The following is a 23,826-nucleotide window of genomic DNA, read 5'->3' on the forward strand; positions in this document are numbered from 1 at the left end:
AATTAAATCTGGCCAGGGACGTCAAGGGCAACAAGAAAAGATTCTATAGGTACGTCGGGGATAAAAGGAAGACAAGGGAAAATGTGGACCCTCTCCGGAACAAAACAGGAGACCTGGTTACGCAGGATATGGAGAAGGTGGAGGTACTCAATGACTTTTTTGCCTCGGTCTTCACCGGCAAGTGCTCGAGCCTCGCCACCCAAGCCGCAGAAGGCAAAGGCGGGGACTGGGAGAATGAAGAGCCGCCCACTGTGGGAGAACATCAGGTTCGAGACCATCTAAGGCACCTGAAGGTGCACAAGTCCATGGGACCCGATGAGATCCATCCGCGGGTCATGATGGAACTTGCAGATGAGGTTGCTAAGCCACTATCCATCATATTTGAGAAGTCGTGGCAGTCCGGTGAAGTTCCCACTGACTGGAAAAGGGGAAACATAACCCCCATTTTTAAAAAGGGAAAAAAGGAAGACCTGGGGAACCACAGGCCAGTCACTCTCACTTCTGTGCCTGGGAAGATCATGGAGCAGATCCTCCTGGAAGCTATGCTAAGGCACGTGGAGGACAGGGAGGTGATTCGAGAGAGCCAGCATGGCTTCACCAAGGGCAAGTCCTGCCTGACCAACCTAGTGGCCTTCTAGGATGGAGGGACTACATCAGTGGACATGGGAAGGGCTACAGATGTCGTCTATCTGGACCTCTGTAAGGCCTTTGACATGGATCCCCCCCAACATCCTTCTCTCTAAACTGGAGAGGTATGGATTTGATGGGTGGACTGTCCGGTGGGTGAGGAATTGGTTAGATGGTCGCATCCAGAGGGTAGTGGTCAACGGCTCAATGTCCAGATGGAGATCGGTGACGAGTGGTGTCCCGCAGGGGTCCATATTGGGACCGGTACTGTTTAATATCTTCATCAGTGACATAGACAGTGGGATCGAGTGCATCCTCAGCAAGTTTGCAGATGACACCAAGGTGAGTGGTGTGGCCAACACGCCAGAGGGACGGGATGCCATCCAGAGGGACCTGGACAAGCTGGAGAAGTGGGCCCGTGTGAACCTCATGAGGTTTAACAAGGCCAAGTGCAAGGTCCTGCACCTGGGTCGGGGCAACCCCTGGTATCAACACAGGCTGGGGGATGAAGGGATTGAGAGCAGCCCTGCCGAGAAGGACTTGGGGGTACTGGTGGAGGAAAAGCTGGACATGAGCCAGCAATGTGTGCTCGCAGCCCAGAAGGCCAATCGTATCCTGGGCTGCATCAAAAGCAGCGTGGCCAGCAGGTCGAGGGAAGTGATTCTGCCCCTCTACTCTGCTCTGGTGAGACCCCACCTGGAGTACTGCGTCCATCTCTGGAGCCCTCAGCATAAGAAAGACACGGACCTGTTGGAGCGGGTCCAGAGGAGGGTCACAAAAACGATCAGAGGGCTGGAACACCTCTCCTATGAAGAAAGGCTGAGAGAGTTGGGGTTGTTCAGCCTAGAGAAGAGAAGGCTTCGGGGAGACCTTATTGCAGCCTATCAGTACTTAAAGGGGGCTTATAAAAAAGATGGCGGCAGACTTTTTAGCAGGGCCTGTTGCGACAGGACAAGGGGGAATGGCTTTAAACTAAAGGGGGGTAGATTTAGACTAGATATAAGGAAGAAATGTTTTATGCTGAGGGTGGTGAAGCACTGGAACAGGTTGCCCAGAGAGGTGGTGGATGCCCCATCCCTGGAAACATTCAAGGTCAGGTTGGACGGGGCTCTGAGCAACCTGATCTAGTTGAAGATGTCCCTGCCCATGGCAGGGGGGTTGGACTAGATGACCTTTAGAGGTCCCTTCCAACCCAAACTATTCTATGATTCTCAGAGTTCTGTTAGGTAACACCTTACTTGCTCTATATGTTCCCTGTTGTGCTGTTTATCATCTCTGGGGGCTGGATTACGGTAATCATTTTGCTGTACTGTATAACACAGGCTTATGATATGATAAAATTACTGGTCATGAGACTAATCTGGTATTTGTACTCAGCATTGCCGTCATCTCCGTACTTCGGGAGCTATCTCTCGGAAACTATTAATAATTACACTCTTTATCTTTTATCCTCGGAGAGCCATTTTACTGGAGAGACAAGGGGGGACACTTTGCTCCGCTCCTTCACCTTCCCCTTCTCCTCCAGGCTAGTTACACTAGCTCTTGAGAATTTTGACTATCCTTGGGATGTTCAAATCAGCATGTTCCTATTGCTATGTCTTCTGAATGTGGTTCAGGTCTTGTTTAAGGTTAAACAACTATTTAAGAATACCACCCAGAGATCTGCCCTGAATCTGGATAGTTATGAGTGGCAGGGTGTGTGGGATAGCATGGGCAAGTAACTAGGACAGTGGGCACCTCCAATCTTTTGGAACTTCACTCCCGAACAAGTGCAGAATCCTGAAAAACTAGTAAAATATTTGGAAAAAGTATGCTGTTATCCTGGCAACTCCAGAGAGACACAGATCACTGCAACGTGCTGGGGCCTGGCCCATGCCTACTGAGCCCTGTTCAACACCATTCAGTACCCTCAAGGGGAAGAGAAGGTCTCTGGATCTGACGACAAAACGACAGGCTCTGTGGCTAGTCCAACCCTGGCAACAGGCACTGCAGCTGAACCAGAGAACCAACCCGTGCCGGTATCAGTCGCCCATATACACAAGAAGAAATATTGGATGCGAAAGTCAGCTCATTTAGTAAGGGAAGAAAAACCTACTAAGAAGGGGAAGGAGGAAGGAGTGGACGAAGCAGGCTACTTGGTAGCAGGGCCGTCATGAGAAAAGGAGGAGGAAGGGAGGCAGCCGCTCTTCGGGGAGGAGGAAGAGGAAGAACTCATAAACGAGGCAGTAACCACCCGATCCCTATCCCTGAGTGAGCTGCGAGATATGCGAAAAGATTTTAGCCATCGTCCAGGCGAGCACATTGTCACCTGGCTGCTCCGATGCTGGGATAACGGGGCCAGTAGCCTGGAATTAGAGGGTAGGGAAGCCAAGCAGCTGGGATCCCTTTCCAGGGAAGGGGGCATTGACAAAGCGACTGGAAAAGGGACACAAGCCCTCAGCCTCTGAAGGCGACTCCTGTCAGGCGTGAAGGAAAGGTATCCCTTTAAGGAAGATGTCATATGTCGCCCAAGCAAGTGGACCACCATGGAGAAGGGTATCCAGTACCTGAGGGAATTAGCCATGCTGGAGGTGATTTATGATGACCTGAACAATGAGCAGTTATCCAAAGATCCAGATGCACACGACCCATGTGGCAGAAGTTTGTACGGAGCACACCATCTTTACATGCCAACTCATTGGCAGTGATGACCTGGAAAGACGGAGAGGAACAAACGGTGAATGAATTGGCTGGCAATACGAAGAAAGTCTCTCTTCCTTCCTCGTCTTGGCTGTGGATAAACTGTCCCGGAAGGTCCAGCAACTTGAAGAGGATATGTCCTACTCCCCACCTGTATGGACCAGTATGTCAGCCATTAGGAGTCAGCGTTCTTCTGCTCAAGAGAGAGGATATAGCGGGCACACACCACGGGCCACCCTGTGGTTTTTACCTGCGGAACCTGTCATGGTTTAATCTCAGTCAGCAACTAAGCACCACGCAGCCGCTCGCTCACTCCCCCCCACCCCCGGTGGGATGGGGGAGAGAATTGGAAGAGCACAAGTGAGAAAAAAACTCGTGGGTTGAGATAAAAAACAGTTTAATAATTGAAATAAAATGATAATAATAATAATGTGATCATAATAATAATACACAAAGCAAGTGATGCACAGTACAATTGCTCACCACCCGCCAACCGATGCCCAGCCAGTCCCCGAGCAGCGGCCCCCCCGGCCATCTTTCCCCAGTTTATGTACTGAGCATGACGTCACATGGTATGGAATGTCCCTTTGGTCAGTTTGGCTGTGCCCCCTCCCAGCTTCTTGTGCACCTGCAGCCTTCTCAGTCGGTAGAGCATGGGAAACTAAAAAGTCCTTGGCTAGTGTAAGCATTACCTAGCAACAACTAAAACATCGGTGCGTTATCAACTTTGTTCTCATCCTAAATCCAAAACACTGTACCAGCTACTAGAAAGGAAATTAACTCTATCCCTGCCGAAACCAGGAGAGAACCACAAAGAGGACATGAGGAACTGGGATGGAAAAAGAGGCACGGGTACGTGAGTTACAAGAAAAAACAATCACAAAAGGGGGTTCTTCCAGGAAAATTGCTGCTCCAGAATCCGGTGGGAGTTCTACCACACAGAGTAGAAGGGCTGATCCTACTTCCGAACTTAATAAAGGGACTTCTGATTTGCATTTACAAGAAGTGAGTAACGCATACTATGACCAGAGGGGCCCTGCCTCCAGCCAGGTGGAGGAAAGGGACAACCGGGTTTACTGGACTGTGTGGATTCGGTGGCCTGGCACATCAGACCCACAGGAGTATAAGGCTCTAGTAGACGCCGGTGCACAGTGTACCCTAATGCCATCAAGCTATAAGGGGGCAGAACCCATCTGTATTTCTGGGGTGACGGGGGGATCCCAACAGCTAACTGTATTGGAGGCTGAAGTGAGCCTAACTGGGAATGAGTGGCAGAAGCACCCCATTGTGACTGGCCCAGAGGCTCCGTGCATCTTTGGCATAGACTACCTCAGGAGAGGGTATTTCAAGGACCCAAAAGGGTACCGGTGGGCTTTTGGTATAGCTGCCTTAGAAACGGAGGAAATCAAACAGCTGTCCGCCCTGCCTGGTCTCTGAAAGGACCCTTCTGTTGTGGGGTTGCTGAAGGTCGAAGACCAACAGGTGCCGATCGCTACCACAACAGTGCACCGGCGGCAATATCTCACCAACCAAGACTTCTTGATTCCCATTCATGAGCTGATTTGTCGACTGTAGAGCCAAGGAGTGATCAGCAAGACTCGTTCACCCTTTAACAGTCCCATATGGCCAGTGTGGAAGTCTAATGGAGAGTGGAGACTAACAGTAGACTATCGTGGCCTGAACAAAGTCACGCCGCCACTGAGTGCTGCCATGCCGGACGTGCTAGAACTTCAATATGAACTGGAGTCAAAGGCAGCCAAGTGGTATGCCACAGTTGATATTGCTAATGCGTTTTTCTCAATCCCTTTGGCAGCGGAGTGCAGGCCACAGTTTGCTTTCACTTGGAGGGGCGTCCAGTACACCTGGAACTGACTGCCCCAGGGGTGGAAACACAGCCCCACCATTTGCCATGGACTGATCCAGACTGCACTGGAACAGGGTGAAGCTCCGGAACACCTGCACTATATTGATGATATCATCGTGTGGGGCAACACAGCAGGAGAAGTTTTTGAAAAAGGGAAGGAAATAGTCCAAATCCTGCTGAAGGCCAGTCTTGCCATAAAACCAAGTAAGGTTAAGGGACCTGCACAGGAGATCCAGTTTTTAGGAATAAAGTGGCAAGATGGATGTCGTCAGATCCCAATGGATGTGATCAACAAAGTAACAGCCAGGTCTCCACCAACTAGCAAAAAGGAAACACAAGCTTTCTTAGGCGTTGTGGGGTTTTGGAGAATGCACATTCCAAATTACAGTCTGATTGTAAACCCTCTCTATCAAGTGACCCGGAAGAAGAACGATTTCAAATGGGGCCCTGAGCAACGACAAGCTTCTGAACAAATTAAAGAGGAGATAGTTCATGCAGTAGCCCTGGGGCCAGTCCGGGCAGGACAAGATGTAAAAACTGTGCTCTACACCGCAGCCGGGGAGAACGGCCCTACCTGGAGCCTCTGGCAGAAAGCACCAGGGGAGACTCGAGGTCGACCCCTAGGGTTTTGGAGTCGGGGATACAGAGGATCCGAGGCCCGCTATACTCCAACTGAAAAAGAGATATTGGCAGCATATGAAGGGGTTCGAGCTGCTTCAGACATGGTTTGTACTGAAGCACAGCTCCCCCTGCCACCCCTACTGCCGGTGTTGGGCTGGATTTTCAAAGGGAGGATCCCATGTCCACATCATGCAACTGATGCTACGTGGAGGAAGTGGGTCGCACTGATCACACACCGGGCTCGAATAGGAAGTCCCAGTCACGCAGGAATCTTGGAAGTGATCATGGACTGGCCAGAGGGCAAAGATTTTGGAATATCGCCAGAGGAGGAGGTGACGCGTGCTGAGGAGGCCCCAATATATAATGAACTACCAGAAAATGAGAAGCAATATGCCCTGTTCACTGATGGGTCCTGTCGTATTGTGGGAAAGCATCGGAGGTGGAAAGCTGCTGTATGGAGTCCTATGCAACAAGTAGCTGAAGGAGAAGGTGAATTGAGTCAGTTTGCAGAGGTGAAAGCCATCCAGCTAGCTTTAGACATTGCTGACCGAGAAAAGGAGCCAGTGCTCTATCTCTATACTGACTCATGGATGGTGGCAAATGCCCTGTGGGGGTGGTTACAACAATGGAAGCGGAGCAACTGGCAGCGCAGAGGCAAACCCATCTGGGCTGCCGCATTGTGGCAAGATATTGCTGCCCGGGTGGAGAACCTGGTTGTAAAAGTCCGTCACGTAGATGCTCACGTACCTAAGAGTCAGGCTACTGAAGAACATCAAAACAACCGGCAGGTGGATCAGGCTGCTAAGATTGAAGTGGCTCAGGTGGATCTGGACGGGCAACATAAGGGTGAGTTAGTTATAGCTTGGTGGGCCCATGACACCTTAGGTCACCAAGGAAGAGATGCAACATACAGATGGGCTCGTGATCGAGGGGTGGACTTGACCATGGACACTATTGCACAGGTTATCCATGAATGTGAAACATGCACTGCAATCAAGCAAGCCAAGCGGTTAAAGCCTCTGTCGTGGTTTAACCTCAGTCGGCAACTAAGCACCACCCACCCGCTCGCTCACTCCCCCCACCCCCCGGTGGGATGGGGGAGAGAATTGGAAGAGCACAAGTGAGAAAAACTCATGGGTTGAGATAAAAACAGTTTAATAATTGAAATAAAATGATAATAATACTAAAATGAGAATAATAATAATATGGTAATAATAATAATACACAAAGCAAGTGATGCACAGTGCAATTGCTCACCACCCGCCGACCAATGCCCAGCCAGTCCCCGAGCAGCGGCCCCCCCGGCCATCTTTCCCCAGTTTATGTACTGAGCATGACGTCACATGGTATGGAATGTCCCTTTGGCCAGTTTGGCTGTGCCCCCTCCCAGCTTCTTGTGCACCTGCAGCCTTCTCAGTCAGTAGAGCATGGGAAACTAAAAAGTCCTTGGCTAGTGTAAGCATTACCTAGCAACAACTAAAACATCGGTGCGTTATCAACTTTGTTCTCCTCCTAAATCCAAAACACAGCACTGTACCAGCTACTAGAAAGTAAATTAACTCTATCCCTGCCGAAACCAGGACAGCCTCTTTGATATGGAGGACGATGGCTGAAATATAAATATGGGGAGGCCTGGCAGATCGATTATATCACACTCCCACAAACCCGCCAAGGCAAGCGCCACGTGCTTACAATGGTGGAGGCAACCACCAGATGGCTGGAAACATATCCCGTGCCCCATGCCACTGCCCGGAACACTCTCCTGGGCCTTGAAAAGCAAGTCCTATGGCGACATGGCACCCCAGAAAGAATTGAGTCAGACAACGGGACTCATTTCCGAAACAACCTCATAGACCCCTGGGCCAAAGAGCACGGCATTGAGTGGGTGTATCACATCCCCTATCATGCACCAGCCCCTGGGAAAATTGAACGATACAATGGACTGTTAAAGACTACGCAGAGAGCAATGGGTGGTGGGACATTCAAACATTGGGATACGCATTTAGCAAAGGCCACCTGGTTAGTCAACATGAGGGGATCTGCGAATCGAGCTGGCCCTGCCCAGTCAGAACTTTTACGTACTGTAGAAGGGGATAAAGTCCCTGTAGTGCACATAAGAAATATGCTGGGGAAGACAGTCTGGGTTACTCCTGCCTCGGGCAAAGGCAAACCCATCCGTGGGATTGCTTTTGCTCAAGGACCTGGGTGCACTTGGTGGGTGATGCGGGAGGATGGGGAAGGCCGATGTGTACCTCAAGGGGATTTGATTTTGGGTGAGAATACCCAATGAATTCAATTGTACTATGTTAATTACTATGTGACACTGTATATCATCGCTTCTGTGGTGGCTATATGCCATATTAACAGTATTACAGTAAGAATCACCCAGATTAATGAAGAATGGACTTTGATGAAACCGAGCAAAGTGCAGCGATGATAGAACCAGAGAAGTGCAGCGGTGATGGAACCAAAACTGGCTTCAGCATGCAACAATGCAACACCACACACCATCTCTCCTGCCCTGAAGGACTGTTATGACAGATGGAGCCCAAAGTCATGGACTAAATGAACTCAACGAACATTTTATAGGGATGGTCCATAGACTAAGGGAATGATATCTGTCTGTACATATCAAAAGACAGGAAAAGTGGTGGTGATTAATTGGAATGTATTGGAATGTGTGGGGACTTGGGCATGACGTAGATGGTATAGAATAAGGGGTGGATATTGTTCTGGTTTCTGCTGGGATAGAGTTCATTTTCATCCTTGGATTTAGTATGAGAATAATGTTGATAACATACTGATGTTTTAGTTGTTGCTGAGAAATGCTTACACTAGTCAAGGACTTTTCAGCTTCTCATACTGCCCTCCCAGCGAGGAGGCTGGAGGTGCTGGGAGGGGATACAGCCAGGACAGCTGACCCAAACTCTCCAAAGGGATATTCTATACCATATGACATCATGCTGAACAAAAAACTGAGGAGGTTGACCTGGGGGGCAGTGACCGCTGCTCGGGAACTGGCTGGGCATCGGTTGGCAGGTGGTGAGCAATTGCATTGTGCATCACTCGTTTTGTATATTCTTTTATCATTACTTTTATTATTATTATTTTCACTTCCTTTTCTGTCCTATTAAATTGTCTTTATCTCAACCCACGAATTTTACTTTTTTTTTTCCCCTATGCTTTCCCCCGTCCCACTGTGGGGCTGGGGAGTGAGCAAACGGCTGTGTGGTGTTTAGCTGCCTACTGGGTTAAACCACATGTTTCGACATATCTTCCAGGAGGATCTGTTCCATGATCTTACCGGGCACGGAGGTGAGGCTGACTGGTCGATAGTTCCCATGGTCCTCCTTTTTACCCTTTTTAAAAATGGGTACATTTTCTTCCTTTTCTGGCCAACGTACCTGTAAAACCCCTTATTATTCTTCCCATCCCTTGCCAAATTCAGCTCCAGCTGTGCCTTAGCTTTCCTGATCCCATCCCTACATACTGTGGCAGCGTCCCTATATTCTTCCCAGGATACATGTCCTTTTTTCCACTGCCTGTGCATTTCCTTCTTACACTTTAGTTTGACCAGGAGGTCCTTACTCAGCCATGCTGGTCTCCTGCCTTCCTTGCCTGATTTCTTACAGGTGGGAATCGAGAGCTCTTGCGCTCTAAAAAGAATCTCCTTAAAGAGCTGCCCGCTCTGTTTAACTCCTTTGTACCTGAGGGCAGTTTCCTGGAGGTCCCATCCATTAATTCCTTAAACAACTGAAAGTCTACTCTCTTAAAATTCAGGGTCCTGACTCTACTCTTTGCCTGGCCCATATCCCTCAAGATTCTGAATTCCACCAGGGCATCATCACTGCAGCCCGGGCTGCCACCAATCTTGACCTCTCCAATTAGTTCATCTGTGTTGGTGAGCAACAGGTCTAGTAACACTTCTCTGCTGGTTGTGCTGTCTGTTACCTGGATTAAAAAATTCTCCTCAGCGTACTCCAATAGCTTGCTGTGCTGCTTTTCCAGGAGGTTTCAGGGTGATTGAGGTCCCCCAGCAGGATCAGAGCCTGCGAGCGTGATGCTTCCTGTAGTTGAAGTAAGAATGCTTCTTCAACAGGCTCCCCTTGATCAGGTGGTCTGTAGTAAACACCAGCCATGAGGTTTCCTTTGTTGGCTTGGCCCCTAATTTTTACCCATAAGCTCTCAACCGGTTCATTGCTGTTTTTCAAAGACAGCTCTGTGCAGTCAATCCATTCCTTTACATAGAGGGCAACCCCCCGCCCCTCCTTCCTTGATTGTCCTTTCTGAACAGTTTATATCTGTCAATTGCAGCGCTCCAGTTGTGTGATTCATCCCACCAAGTTTCAGTGATTGCAATTATATCATAGCTTTCTAGCTGCACAATGGCTTCCAACTCCTCCTGTTTGTTACCTATGCTGCATGCATTGGTATAGAGGCACTTCAGTCGGGCTGTTGACCGTGTCACCTTTTTGGAGGAACAAGCCCTAATTCCTTTGCGGCATTTCTCAGGTGTTTCCCTGTTGGTTCCTAATGCATCAGCAGCCCCTGGCTCTTCTCTGTTACTCAAAACTCCATCCCCTTCCCCCGATAAATCTAGTTTAAAGCTCTCCTTATAAGTGTAGTCAGCTTGTCGGTGAAGACCCTCTTTCCCCACTTGGTCAGGTGAATCCCATCAGCTCCCAGCTTCTCAAAGGTAGATCCATGATCATAGAAGCCAAAACCTTGAGTTTGGCTCGAGGCTTCACCAGCCACACAGCCGGGCATTCACCTCTTCAATTCATCTCGCCCTTCCTGAACCCCTTCCTCTGACTGGGAGGATAGAGAAGAATACCACTTGTGCTCCAGATCCTTTTAACATTGCTCCAAGGGTCATATAGTCTCTTTTGATGGTTCTAAGTTGCCTCATCGCAGTATCATTAGACCCTATGTGGAATAGTAGGAGCGGATGACAATCTGTAGGGTTCACCAGGCTCGGCAGCCTCTCAGTGACGTCATGAATGTGAGCTCCTAGTAGGCAGCAGACTTCTCTAGAGAAGTTGTCTGGACGGCAAATGGGTGCTTCGGTGCCTCTCAGTAAGGAATCTCCAATTACTAATACTTTACGTACTTTTCTGGTGGCACTGGTTCTAATGTGGATGGGTGGTTGGATCAACTTTACATGGTTGGCTTTTCCTGGATCCTGTCCGTTACTCACGTGCTCTTCATTCTCCACCCCCAGAGCATCGTATCTGTTATGCAGGGACACTTCAGGGGATCGGGGAAGGTTCTTCCTTCTACCCCGAGCAGAGACAAATGTCCAGCCTCCTTCATCTCATGAGTTACATGAGTCAGTCAGCTCAAGGCTGAATTCAGGCTTACCTTCATAGAATCATAGAATAGTTTGGGTTGGAAGGGACCTTTAAAGGTCATCTAGTCCAACCCCCCACTGCAATGAGCAGGGACATCTTCAAGTAGATCAGGTTGCACAGAGCCCTGTCCAACCTGACCTTCAATGTTTCCAGGGATGGGGCAGATACCACCTCTCTGAGCAACCTGTTCCAGTGTCTCACCACCCTCATCGTAAAACATTTCTTCCTTATATCTATATCTATCTTATATCTAGTCTAAATCTACCCCCCTTTAGTTTAAAGCCATTCCCCCTTGTCCTATCGCTACAGGCACTGGCAGAAAGTCTCTCTCCATCTTTCTTATAAGCCCCCGTTAAGTATTGAAAGGCCGCAATAACCCCAACCCTCTCAGCCTTTCCTCATAGGAGAGGTGTTCCAGCCCTCTGATCGTTTTTGTGGCCCTCCTCTGGACCCACTCTAACAGGCCCATGTCTTTCCTGTACTGAGGACTCCAGAGCTGGACACAGTACTCCAGGTGGGGTCTCACCAGAGCAGAGCAGAAGGGGAGAATCACCTCCCTCGACCTGCTGGCCACGCTTCTTTGTATGCAGCCCAGGATACAGTTGGCTTTCTGGGCTGCGAGTGCACATTGCCGGCTCATGTCCAGTTTTTCATCCACCAGTACCCCCAAGTCCTTCTTGGCAGGGCTGCTCTCAATCCCTTCATCCCCCCAGCCTGTATTGATACTGGGGGTTGCCCCGACCCAGGTACAGGACCATGCACTTGGCATTGTTGAACCTCATGTTGAACCTCGAGCTTGTTCAGGTCCCTCTTAATGGCATCCCATCCCTCAGGGATGTCAACAGCACCACTCAGCTTGGTGTCGTCTGCAAACTTGCTGAGGGTGCACTCGACCCCACTCTCTCTGTCATTGATGAAGATATTAAACAGTACTGGTGCCAATACGGACCCCTGAGGGACACCACTTGTCACTGATCTCCATCTGGACATTGAGCCATTGACTCTCTGGATGTGACCATCCAGTCAATTCCTTATCCACCGAACAGTCCATCCATCAAATCCATATCTCTCCAATTTAGAGAGAAGGATGTTATGGGGGACTGTGTCAAAGGCCTTACAGAAGTCCAGATAGATGACATCCATAGCTCTTCCCTTGTCCACTGATGTAGTCACTCCACTTACCTTCCCCCTTGCACAGCCTTAAGGCAGGCCTGTTGCTCAGCCTGGGACAGTGCACAATACCACACATCAATCTCCTGTTTGCATTCCCAGTTACTGCGCTGCCTGTTGAGCTCCTCTTGTTACATAGCTACTTGTCTGAAGAGTTCTTCCAGCTGGGGCACACTTGTGCAACTATGACATCCACCGCTGCCTTCAGGTGCTAGGGGGACTTCCAGATACTGGAGCTCCATGCAGCCTGAGGTCTGGACAGCTATATCGATCCTTGGGAGGTCTGTTTGGGCGGAGATGTCAGCATAGGTAGGCTGTAGTGCTTCTGTTTGGGTTACAGCCACAGCCTTGCAGCTGCGGCAGATGGACACCGTTTTCTTTCAGCAGATCACCTCGAAGTCCCAGGACAGAGGAGAAAGGGACAGCAGGTACCAGCAAGAGGGGAAGGAAGAGAAGGGGCCCAACTTCAGGCAACAGAGTTGTTTAGGGCACAATCTGACATTTAGGAGTCCTTCAGTTCCAACTAGTGCTTGTTTTCTTGGCATGTGTCTGTAAATGTAATATATGGGAAGAATAGAAGCTACTATGGTAAGTAAACCTGCTCCCCCCTTGGGAGTCTGTGCCTGATAATGCAGAGTGAACACCCCCAACTCCTATTGCCTTCATCTGAAGTAAAAGGCCCTTTGCACCTTGCAAGTGTAAGCTGGTAGCATCACACTTTTAGACCCTGTTCTGTACTAGAGTCACTGTTCATTGAGTTTCTGAATGAATTGTTGTGTGGGTTGTGTTTATAAGCTAAGGGTAAGTGGACTGCTTTCTTTTAATAATCTCCTTTCACTCTAGATGTAAAAATGTTCATTTTCTTTCAGATGCTTCAGGCGTGCTCAGTCCAACATCTACCAGTACCATATGCAGCGTTCCCACCTCTGATTTCTAACGACCCATTCCTTTTGCATCCTCCTCATCTCTCTCCGCATCACCCGTCTCACCTGCCACCTCCAGGGCAATTTGTTCCCTTCCAAGCACAGCAGTCACGTTCAGTAAGTAATGCTTCTTATCCCCTCTCCTAAAATATTTGGGGGTTGATCAGCAAATAATGCTCTTGTCCTTCTAATAACATTCTGGTTGAGAGAACAAATGGATCTGATTTAGAGTAAGTAATAGGGTTTTGTAGTAGTGCTACCTGAGCAAGACTTAGTCTGAAGAAAAAAAAAAAAAAAGTTTTGAAATTCCTTTTGATTCTCTTAAGATTTCCTCAGCTGTTGCCCACTCCGTTTCCCTGGAGGCCTGTACTCCTGTCAGTCTGACATAAGTTTGCTTCATGTACAGTTTTTTGCAGAAAGTAAAAGAGAATATAGAGACCTAAGTGTAGTGCAGCAGTGGTCTCAGAGAAAAAACTTTGTAGAGAGACCAGAAAGCACAAAGCATTATTCCTATTGCATGCTTCTACCACATTAATTCACAGTTTATTTAAAGTGACCACTAGTGTGAAAAGTATTACTTAAACCTTCTACAGCCTACTGGAACCTCTTTTCTCCCCTGCTTATGGAAATTATTGACTCTTTTCACTTAAACAAAGTTGGCTAAAAAGTTAATGCCTTCATAATAGGGCTTATGCAAACATGAGAGAAGATGCTATTTTGGACACGAGGGAAAAAAATACATTTTGTAATTTCTACTTACTAATCTTCTGCCAGAGGTTAGTAATGTCCACTTACTAATCTTCTGCCAGGCACCTTTGTGCCTGTTTCTTTGGAGCTCTACCAATATTTCATTAACACAGAAATACAAAATAATTTCAGTATTACTAACAAATACTGCTCAGGCTGTTTTGAGCAGTAACAAATACTGCTGTGTTAAATGTCAGGTGTTGGCACTATTGTAATAATTTCATTATAGTCATGGGGGAATGGTTCTGCATAGTTTTCTCTGGTAATCAGGATGTCTTCCCTCAGAAAATGTCGGGGCTTCTTTCTTAACTTAGATTGCTAATTTAGCTTCAGGAATAGGCTCCCTTGTTAACTTTTAGCTCTGTTCGATAGCTTGATTTTTTGCTGTCAAGTCTTACTAGAAGAATTATTGCCTTAAAAATGCTGACTATTTAAAGTTTGTTCAGCAGAATGAGGAAACAATTTTCCTTTTCCTTTTCTTCCACAAGATGACCTTCATATCTGACTGTTTTGAAGCATGTGGAATTCAGTACTGGGAAAAGAAGGGTGAATTAGTGAAATAGTAGAGTTAAGGTTTTCCTGAAAAATGAGACCAAAATGAGCTTTGAATTGATATGGGAAAATCGAACGATACAATGGACTGTTAAAGACTACGCAGAGAGCAATGGGTGGTGGGACGTTCAAACATTGGGATACACATTTAGCAAAGGCCACCTGGTTAGTCAACACTAGGGGATCTGCCAATCGAGCTGGCCCTGCCCAGTCAGAGCTTTTACGTACTGTAGAAGGGGATAAAGTCCCTGTAGTGCACATAAGAAATATGCTGGGGAAGACAGTCTGGGTTACTCCTGCCTCGGGCAAAGGCAAACCCATCCGTGGGATTTCTGTTTTTCAAGGACCTGGGTGCACTTGGTGGATAATGTGGAAGGATGGGGAAGTCCGATGTGTACCTCAAGGGGATTTGATTTTGGGTGAGAATAGCCAATGATTTGAACTGTATGACGTTAATTGCGACGTAATATTGTATGTCATTAGTACTGTAGTTGTTACATGCCATATCAATGGTATTACAATAAGAATCACTCAGATTAATGAAGAATGGACTTTGATGAAACCATGTAAAGTGCAGCGGTGATGGGACCAAAACTGGCTTCAGCATGCAACAATCCAACACCACACACCATCTCTCCTGCCCTGAAAGACTATTATGACAGATGGAACCCAAAGCCATGGACTAATTGAACCCAACAGACGTTTTACATGGATGGCCCATAGACCAAAGGAGTGATATCTGTGTGTATATATTAAAAGACAAGAAAAGCGGTGGTGATTAAGTAAAATGTATTGGAAAGTGTGGGACCTGGGCATGACGTAGATGGTATAGAATAAGGGGTGGATACTGTCCTGGTTTCGGCTGGGATAGAGTTAATTTTCTTCCTAGTAGCTGGTATAGTGCTGTGTTTTGGATTTAGCATGAGAATAATGTGATCACACACTGATGTTTTAGTTGTTGCTAAGCAGTGTTTATACTAAGTCAAGGACTTTTCAGCTTCCCATACTCTGCCAGCGAGGAGGTGCACAAGAAGCTGGGAGGGGGCACAGCCAGGACAGCTGACCCAAACTGGCCAAAGGGCTATTCCATACCATATGACGTCATGCTCAGTATATAAACTGGGGGGAGTTGGCCAGGGGGGCAGCAATCGCTGCTCAGGGCCTGACTGGGCATCAGTCGGTGGGTGGTGAGCAGTTGCATCACTTCCTCCCCCCCCCCCCCGGGTTTTGTTTTTCTCTCTCTCTCTCTCTCTCGTTGTTTTACTTTCCATTGCAATTTATTATTATTATCATTATTATTATTATTATTATTATTATTATTTCAAGTATTAAACTGTTCTTATCTCAACCCACGAGTTTTTCTTGCTTTTGCTCTTCTGATTATCTCCCCCATCCCACCAGGGAGGGGGAGGGTGAGTGAGTGGCTGTGTGGTGCTTAGTTGCCGGCTGGGGTTAAACCACGACAACAGGGAAATGCGGAGATGTTTTTGTAAGAAACTTCTTAATTCTTCATACATCAGTGTGCCTTCAATTATTCCTTGTGGTAGTGAAGTAGAAGTATTTTCTTCAGTTTGAGAATGTGCCTCTATTAAGGAAGTCAGTTGCTGCCTTATATATGCAGTCTGATGAAAGGGATCATAGGATCAGAGGATAATTCAGGTTGGAAGACACCTCAGGAGGTCTCTAGTTCAACCTTCTGTTCAAAACAGGATCAGCTATGAGGTCAGGTGAGGGTGCTCAGGGCTTTTTCCAGTTGGGTCTTGAAAACCTCCAAGGATGGAGACTACACAAACTCTCTAGGCTCCTGTTCCACTGCTTGACTGTCCTCATGGTGAAAAAGCTTCTCTTTGTATTTAGCTGGAACCTCTTTTGTTTTGACTTGTGCCCATTGTCTCTTGTCCTTCCACCATGCACCACTGTAAAGAGCCTGGCTCCATCTTCTTGATCAAATCTCTGCAGGTATTGGAAGGCCGCTGTTAGGTGTCCTTCCCCCCTCCCCCAGGCCTTTTCTTCTCCTGGCAGAAAAAGCCCGGTTCCCTCAAGCTCTTCTAATAGGACAAATGCTCCAGTCCCCTGACCATCTTAGTGGCCGTCCTTTGAGCTTGTTCTACTTTAAAAATGTCTTTTATTTTGTATTTGGATGCCCAAAACTGGATGTAGTATTCTACATGAGGTCTAACATTTGTTGAGTAGAAGGTGGATAATCACTTCACTCGATCTACTGGCTATGCTACTGTTTGTTAATACAGCCCAAGATACTGCTAGCCTTCTTTGCTGCCAGGGCACACTGTTGGCTCATGTTCAGCTTGCTGTCTACCGAGGGCCCCAGGGCCTTTTCAGCAGAGCTGCTTCACAGCCAGCCATTCCCCAGCCTGTATTGTTGCCAGGGGTTCTTCCTTCCCAGACGCAGGACTTGGCATTTGTCCTTGTTGAATATCATAAGGTTCCTGTTGGCCCATTTCTCCAGCCTGTCCATGTCCCGCTGTATGGCAGCCCTACCTTCCAGTGTATGGACTGTTCTCCGCAATTTGATATCAGCTGTAGACTTCATGAGCAAGTACTCTGTCTCTTCCAGGTGATTGATAATGTTGTTAAATAGGATAGGTCCCTGTGGTATACCACTTGTTACCAGCATCTTGGTAGAGTATGACCACTATGATCTAAGCCTGATCATCCAAACATTTTTTTATCCATCTGGTTGTCCACCCATCCAGACTGTAACATCCAAACTTGGTTACAATAATATTGTGGGAGATAGATAGTGTCAAAAGCCTTGCTAAAGTTGAGGTAAATGACATCCGCTGCTCTCCCCTCATCCACAAATCCAGTCACCTTATCATGCTAGACAATCTGGTTGATCCGGCATGATTTTCCCTTGGTATAGCCATGCTGACTGTTCCCTCTTCCACGTGCCCAGAAATATCTTCCAAGAGGACTCACTCCATGATTTTCCCAGGGACTGAAGTAGGGTCAACTGGCCTGTAGTTTCCCAGTTTGTCCTTTTGGCCTTTTTTTGTTGATGAATGCAATGTTTGCCTTTCTCCAGTTGTCAGGGATCTCCCCCTGATCTCCACAACCTTTTAAAGATGATAGAGAGCAGCCTTGCAAGGACATCGGCCAGTTCTCTCAGCACCCTTGGATGTAGTCCATCTGGTCCCATGGACTTGTATGGGTCAAGTTCTCTCAAGTAATCAATCCCTGACTCAGTCCTCATCCACTGCTAGTAGTTCTTCTCCTCCAGATTCCTCTCCCTGCCCAAGCAGCACAAGAGGGAGGAGGGGTGGGGGGTTATGGTCAGTATATAGCAGTCATTCTCTGCTGCACCTTCCTTTTTACACCTTTCCTCTGCTCCAGCGTGGGTTCTTCATGGGCTGCAGTCCATCAGGAAAATCTGCTCTAGTGTGGGTTCTTCCATGGGCTGCAGTCCTATCAGGAAAATCTGTTCTGGCATGGGTTCTCAATGGGCCACAGTTCCTTTGGGAAATATCATTCTGTTCCAGAGTGGGTCCTCCACGGGCTGCAGGGAATATCTGCTCTGGTGCCATGGAGCACCTCCTCCTCCTCCTTCTGTGACCTTGGTGTTCCCTCTGCTGTTTCTCACTCTTTTTTGTTCCCTCCTACTCTCCATCCAGCTTTTTTTTTGCCCTTTCTTAAAAAGTTTTTCAGAGAGGCACCACCAACACTGCTGATTGGCTCAGCTTTGGCCTGCAGTGGGTCCATTGCTGAGCCAGCTGGAACCAACTGTGTCTGGCACAAGGCAGCCCCTTACCTCTTCCCACAGAGGCCACCCCTGCAGCCCCCCCCCACTACCAAAACCTTGCCACATACATATACCCAGTGCAACTCCATAAAATTTCCACAACTCCTCAGAACATATAATTGGAGTTGTGGTTTTTTGGTATTAAAAAATACATTTAAAAAAATGGTTTTCTATTAATACAACAAACCCTGTGTTTCTTTTAGCCACTTCAAAGGATAGAGAATGAAGTAGAACTGCTTGGAGAACATCTTCCTATAGGAAGCTTTACCTACCCTCCATCAACTCATCCACCAACATTGACTTCCTCAGCTCCTATCCAATTCTTAACCCATGATCCTTTACACCAAGAGGTTTCATTTGGAGTTGTAAGTATTGCTACATCCTCATGCATGCTGAGTTCAAGTTCTTGATCTTTGCTCTAAGTTATAACCATTTTATTGAAAAATGGCATTTTTGCCATTGAATTTCATTAGTGGCTGCAGCTGTGGAAAGTCAGGATGGTTGGTTTTTATGGTTAGACTTACTTCATATAGTCTGAGGGCTCAAACTTGGAAGAATGAAAACATGTTAACAAAATCTGAGTGATCTTTTTTCATAAAAGTAAATGTCTCAAGGCCTCTGAATATCATTTCAGTAGTGGTGTGTGAATTTTGGTTGTAAAATCTGCTAACTTTTTTTTCACTATTGAGTATTTTTAGAAAGATACAATTTATGTCTAAGTTACAATTCTTTACCTGCTCCCATTTTAGTAGACAGTGCAAGATGTTTTAAACAGTCATACTGAGGACTTATGTAAGTAAACTAAAGAGCTTTGCATGCAAATCAAAACAGGAAAATAGTCTTTTTCTCCTATGGAAAGAATGTGTTGAAGCTGTAAACTTGAATGTCTCTTTAGGCACTACATCTGTATGCAGTTGAAAGGCTACAGCCCCTCCTCCCAAAAGTGAATGTAATTGAGCTCAACTCTGAATGTGATTTCTTTATTTATTAATTTTAAACCTCGCTCTTTATTTAAAGTGGTTTTGCTGTGGAGCATCCTGGCAGTGCCCCCTAATGGATATTTGGCTTATACCAGCGAAAGAACTCCTGTATATATGTTGTTTAAAACTCTCATTCCTACCCAACCAGCTGCACAAGCCAGCGCATTGCACCAGGTCGAAAGCCCTCAGCTTTTGGTTTGCAGCATGTTCACCAATTCAAGCCCTACCTGTCCAAACCAGCCCGTATATAGGCTAAGCTTTACAAAATGCTTATTAGCTAGCTTGCAAGGGTTTCTGTTTAGCATTGTTACTTTTTTCCTGCAGGATAGTATAATTGTATATTACTGATGAGATTTGTTGGTGAAAACAATTGTTTGAAAAGGGTGGTATTTTTTGGCTTGGACAGGGCTGGATTTTTTTGGATAATGCCTTATTTAATATGTATTTCAACATTCACTTTTCACTTAATTTCATTATTAAATAAAACAAGAAAATATTGAAGTTTTTCTTCCTTTTTACAGCCTTACCCACCTTTTATGCCTCGAAGACTCACAGGGCGCAGTAGATACCGATCACAGCAACCAATACCACCACACTCGTACCATCCCAACCTATTACCATATGTGCTGTAAGTCCAAAGCACATTGTACTCGTAGACTACTAAAGAACTCTGTAAGCTAGTTGATCCCCTCAATGTTTTTTTATGTTTGGGCTCTACCACAGGGTACAGACAGTTCAGACAATCCCAAGGAATAAGAAAACTTGTAGTTATATTTAAAGTTTCCAGTCTATTTGAACAGCATACATGAGCAAGGAAAAAACAAGTACAAGTGAACAGTTTGATGATAATGTAATTTTGGTATCTGCTATGCCTCTTCTTTCTCTTGAAATCTCCTTAAAGATGTTCAATGTAGAATGGTTACACTTGATTCTTGGATAATAGTTATGAGTTATACCCATGGTTACATCCTAAAGTCTACTTATGTAGGATAAAGATCCTATAAAGTCCTTACAAAAAAAAAACAACAAACAAAAAACCCCCAGGCAAATCAATTTACTCTTAATTAATTACTGAAACATAATGAGGGGAGCCTTCTGAGTGTGGGTGTGTTTTTTGGTTTGGGGGATTTCTTTCTTCTGAACTGATAATCTGTTACAGCTTTTGAACTTGTGCACCTGATTAACTATTTCTGGAAGAGAAGGGATGGGAGAAGTAACATTAAGGGATTATCAGTAACCTTTTAAAGTAGATCCCGTCTGCTGTAGTTTAGATGTGTGACATGGAATTTATTGTTCTTTGTAGGTTCCGTCTTTGAAATTAATACAAAATGCTTAGAAAATGAGGATTTATTTTAAAGGTGTCATTGACAGGGAGATAATCTAACTTCGTCATTTGTTGTTTTGCCACAACATCTATAGTTTCTGACTCCGCAGTTTGACTTGCATCAAAATAGCACCAGGATATATGATTCAGTGAAGTTGTTAAACTTTTCATTGTGCATTCTGATAAAGTCTGCTCTGATGTTATAGCCGCTTGCCTGTCTACTCAGGGACAGTGTGTCACAATCATTCCTGATTAATTTAATTAGATGACATTTATAGTGCTGTGGATTTTTTATTTCTATGGTTGTGCATTAAACATTGACCCATATTACTACCTTGGGATGGAGATGCTTTTTTAAATTAAGAGAAAAAAACAGAAAAATGGCACGCTCTTGCCTTTATATCTGAAGAGGTTCTTCTCTGGCCAAATCCATGTTATATGGGAATGTATAGTTGGGTCTGCTGTCAATGTGGAAGTTGGCCCAGTACTATATTGTCATTATCTTTGTTATATGTATTATCGAAAAGGAGACTGAGGGGCTACCTCATTGCTCTCTACAGCTTCCTGAGGAGGGGAAGTGGAGAGGGAAGTGCTGATCTCTTCTCCCTGGTATCCAGTGACAGGACGCGTGGGAACGGCTCAAAGCTGTGTCAGGGGAGGTTCAGACTTGACATTAGGAAACATTTCTTTACTGAGAGGGCGGTCAAACACTGGAACAGGCTTCCTAGAGAGGTGGTCGATGCCCCAAGCCTGTCAGTGTTTAAGAGGCATTTGGACAATGCCCTTAATAACATGCTTTAGGTTTTGGTCAGCCCTGAAGTGGTCAGGCAGTTGGACTGGATGATCCTTGTAGGTCCCTTCCAACTGAACTATTCTATTCTATTCTATTCTATTCTATTCTATTCGAGTGCTTGAATGCTTTTGTATTGGGGAGCTAAGTGAACTTGGGTTATTTATCTTTGTTGATATTCTATCTATTTAAATAAGTCAAATTTAAAACCAGAAACTCTGTTCAATATTAATATTAACTCTGTGATGCAGGCTATCAAGAGATTAATTTCTGTAATAACACTGAGCCTTACTGTAAGTATGAGTTGTCATAGCAATATACATGCAATTTAAAAATGCAATACAGCAAGTATCAAAAAGTGGCTTTCCTTTGACTCCTTTACTTTGAATTTTAATTCTTAATTTCAAATTTAACCTTTTTACTGATTCTTAGAATTTGTTGATTTAAGAAGGATCAGTAACATAACTCTACCTCTGCAATATGTTTGCATGCTTTCCTTCAGGAAGATGTTGAGTCTTACTGTTGTTTGTTCTTCTGGCAGATCAGTGCTTCCAGTGCCACCTGCAGTTGGACCAGCTTTCAGTTTTGAGTTGGACATGGAAGATGGAGAGGTAGAAAACTACGAGGTTGGTGTGTGAAGTACAAATTTATGAGGAGCAGAGGTTAACTCAATACATGAACTTAAATGGTCTTTTGCATTTCAAAGACAAAATCGGGATTAAATAAATGTAATGTTTATGAAGACAGAATCTAGACACATTTTTTTCATACTAGTTTCTAACACTGGATGTTAGAAACACTCTTACTTTGTATCTATTGCCTTTCCCCAGAATCTATCCTTTCAGATTAGCAATGGTTAAATTCCTCAACTTTCCATTCTAGATGTGACTCTTCTTTTTGCATTTTGCTTGATTTTTAAATATCGAGCATAAATATCCTATTCTTTTGAATATGCTATAACTTAGTGATTTTTATGTGCTTTGCTAACTTTACAGATTAGTATTAACATTATAGGATGAATTCAGGTAAACGTGATGTTGGCAAGAATCTCTTAATGTATATTTTCTCTTGACAATAAGGAGAGTACCGCAAGTCACATATTTTGAAATAAAATGTCAGTGGTGTCTTAGATAATTGAGGGCTGATCCCAACTCTTGTCCTTGCTGCTTCTCAGGCTGTTGGATTCCCATCAGATTCTGTTCAGAAAACCTCAGCTGCCGCCTACCCCTCCTCATGTGTCTATTTCTCCTTGCTTCTACTCAGAGCTGTGTATTTACACAGTTGCATAGCATTTACAGTGTAATGACAAGCTCTCCTATAATGCTTCTTGTGCTACTTAAAAGAAGCATCATATTGTAGCTGATATGTTGGGCTCCAGGTTTTGGGCTATTTGAGTATCTGTACTCTTTGCATCTTTCATCAAATCTCTGAACTTCTGTGCTTCAGTTCTCTATCAAGTTGATACTGATGCTTTTCTGGAGCCCCTCATGAGGGAGCAGAAATTATTTACATGAGGAGCACTTAGGTACAGTGTTCTACCTGTATGAATGAGTACAAAATTTAATCAGAAAGTGTCTCTATTCAGTTTCATCTCATGCCTTTGTTTCCAAAGGTTCAGCATAAAATCTCCGTGTCTCAATTCAGCTAGCCCAACAAGTGGAATGGGAGTCAAAAGTTGTCCCTTTAAACTCTTGGCCACATAGAGCTAGGCTCATTGCATATTCCTAGAAAGCAAGTTTGTCAACATTTTCTTCTGGTTACTCACACTACTGTGTGGGGGAAGGGGGTTCACTTCCAAAGCAAAACATGTATAAAGCTGTGAATACAGCTGCAGGAGTGATTAACAGTTAGGTCATGGATATTTGGAAATCCCAAAGATACTATCTTCTGCAGTTCAGAAGGATTCATCAACGATCAAACTTTGAAAGACATCTTTCCATAGCGCTTGCAGTTGTAGAGAGAGAAGCAAGACTAAATGTGTTGATGGAGAGGTGGGTTGTGCTACCTGGTGGGATAGTGACATGGCAGAAGAAATCACTTCTGGTAGAGCTGGAGCTTGTTTGAGCAATGAACGTTAAAAAGTCCAAATTCCTTGTTTCGTAGGCACTGCTGAATTTGGCAGAACGTCTAGGAGAAGCCAAACCTCGAGGACTGACAAAGGCAGACATTGAACAGCTTCCATCTTACAGGTTCAATCCAAGCAATCATCAATCGGAACAGACATTGTAAGTACATCTATCTCAAATTTACATACTTTACGTGACTGTGTTTCCATTCCTTTAGGCTGCAGCCTCAACTAGGCAAATACTGTAACACAAGTGCTCTAAAAGCACTCAAATAAAAAAGATAAATTTTCTTAAACCATTTTTCAAATCAGATGTCATTTATCTTGGGTTTAAAATTCTGCATAGTCTCACTTCAGTTCAAATTTAGTTATT

General features: G+C 45.5%; 1 protein-coding gene across 1 annotated transcript in view; it reads left to right on the forward strand.

The window, feature by feature from the left end:
- The window catches only part of LOC143171863 (E3 ubiquitin-protein ligase RNF38-like), a 207,014-nt gene that overhangs the window by 171,475 nt on the left and 11,713 nt on the right, over window positions 1-23,826 (forward strand). The window contains exons 6-10 of the mRNA XM_076360971.1: window positions 13,182-13,352; window positions 18,498-18,659; window positions 19,796-19,902; window positions 21,930-22,014; window positions 23,492-23,613. Of these exons, the coding sequence (XP_076217086.1) occupies window positions 13,182-13,352; window positions 18,498-18,659; window positions 19,796-19,902; window positions 21,930-22,014; window positions 23,492-23,613 (647 nt within the window). The remainder of the gene's footprint in view (window positions 1-13,181; window positions 13,353-18,497; window positions 18,660-19,795; window positions 19,903-21,929; window positions 22,015-23,491; window positions 23,614-23,826) is intronic.

This window comes from Aptenodytes patagonicus, chromosome W (assembly GCF_965638725.1).
Source record: "Aptenodytes patagonicus chromosome W, bAptPat1.pri.cur, whole genome shotgun sequence".
NCBI classification, from domain to species: domain Eukaryota; kingdom Metazoa; phylum Chordata; class Aves; order Sphenisciformes; family Spheniscidae; genus Aptenodytes; species Aptenodytes patagonicus.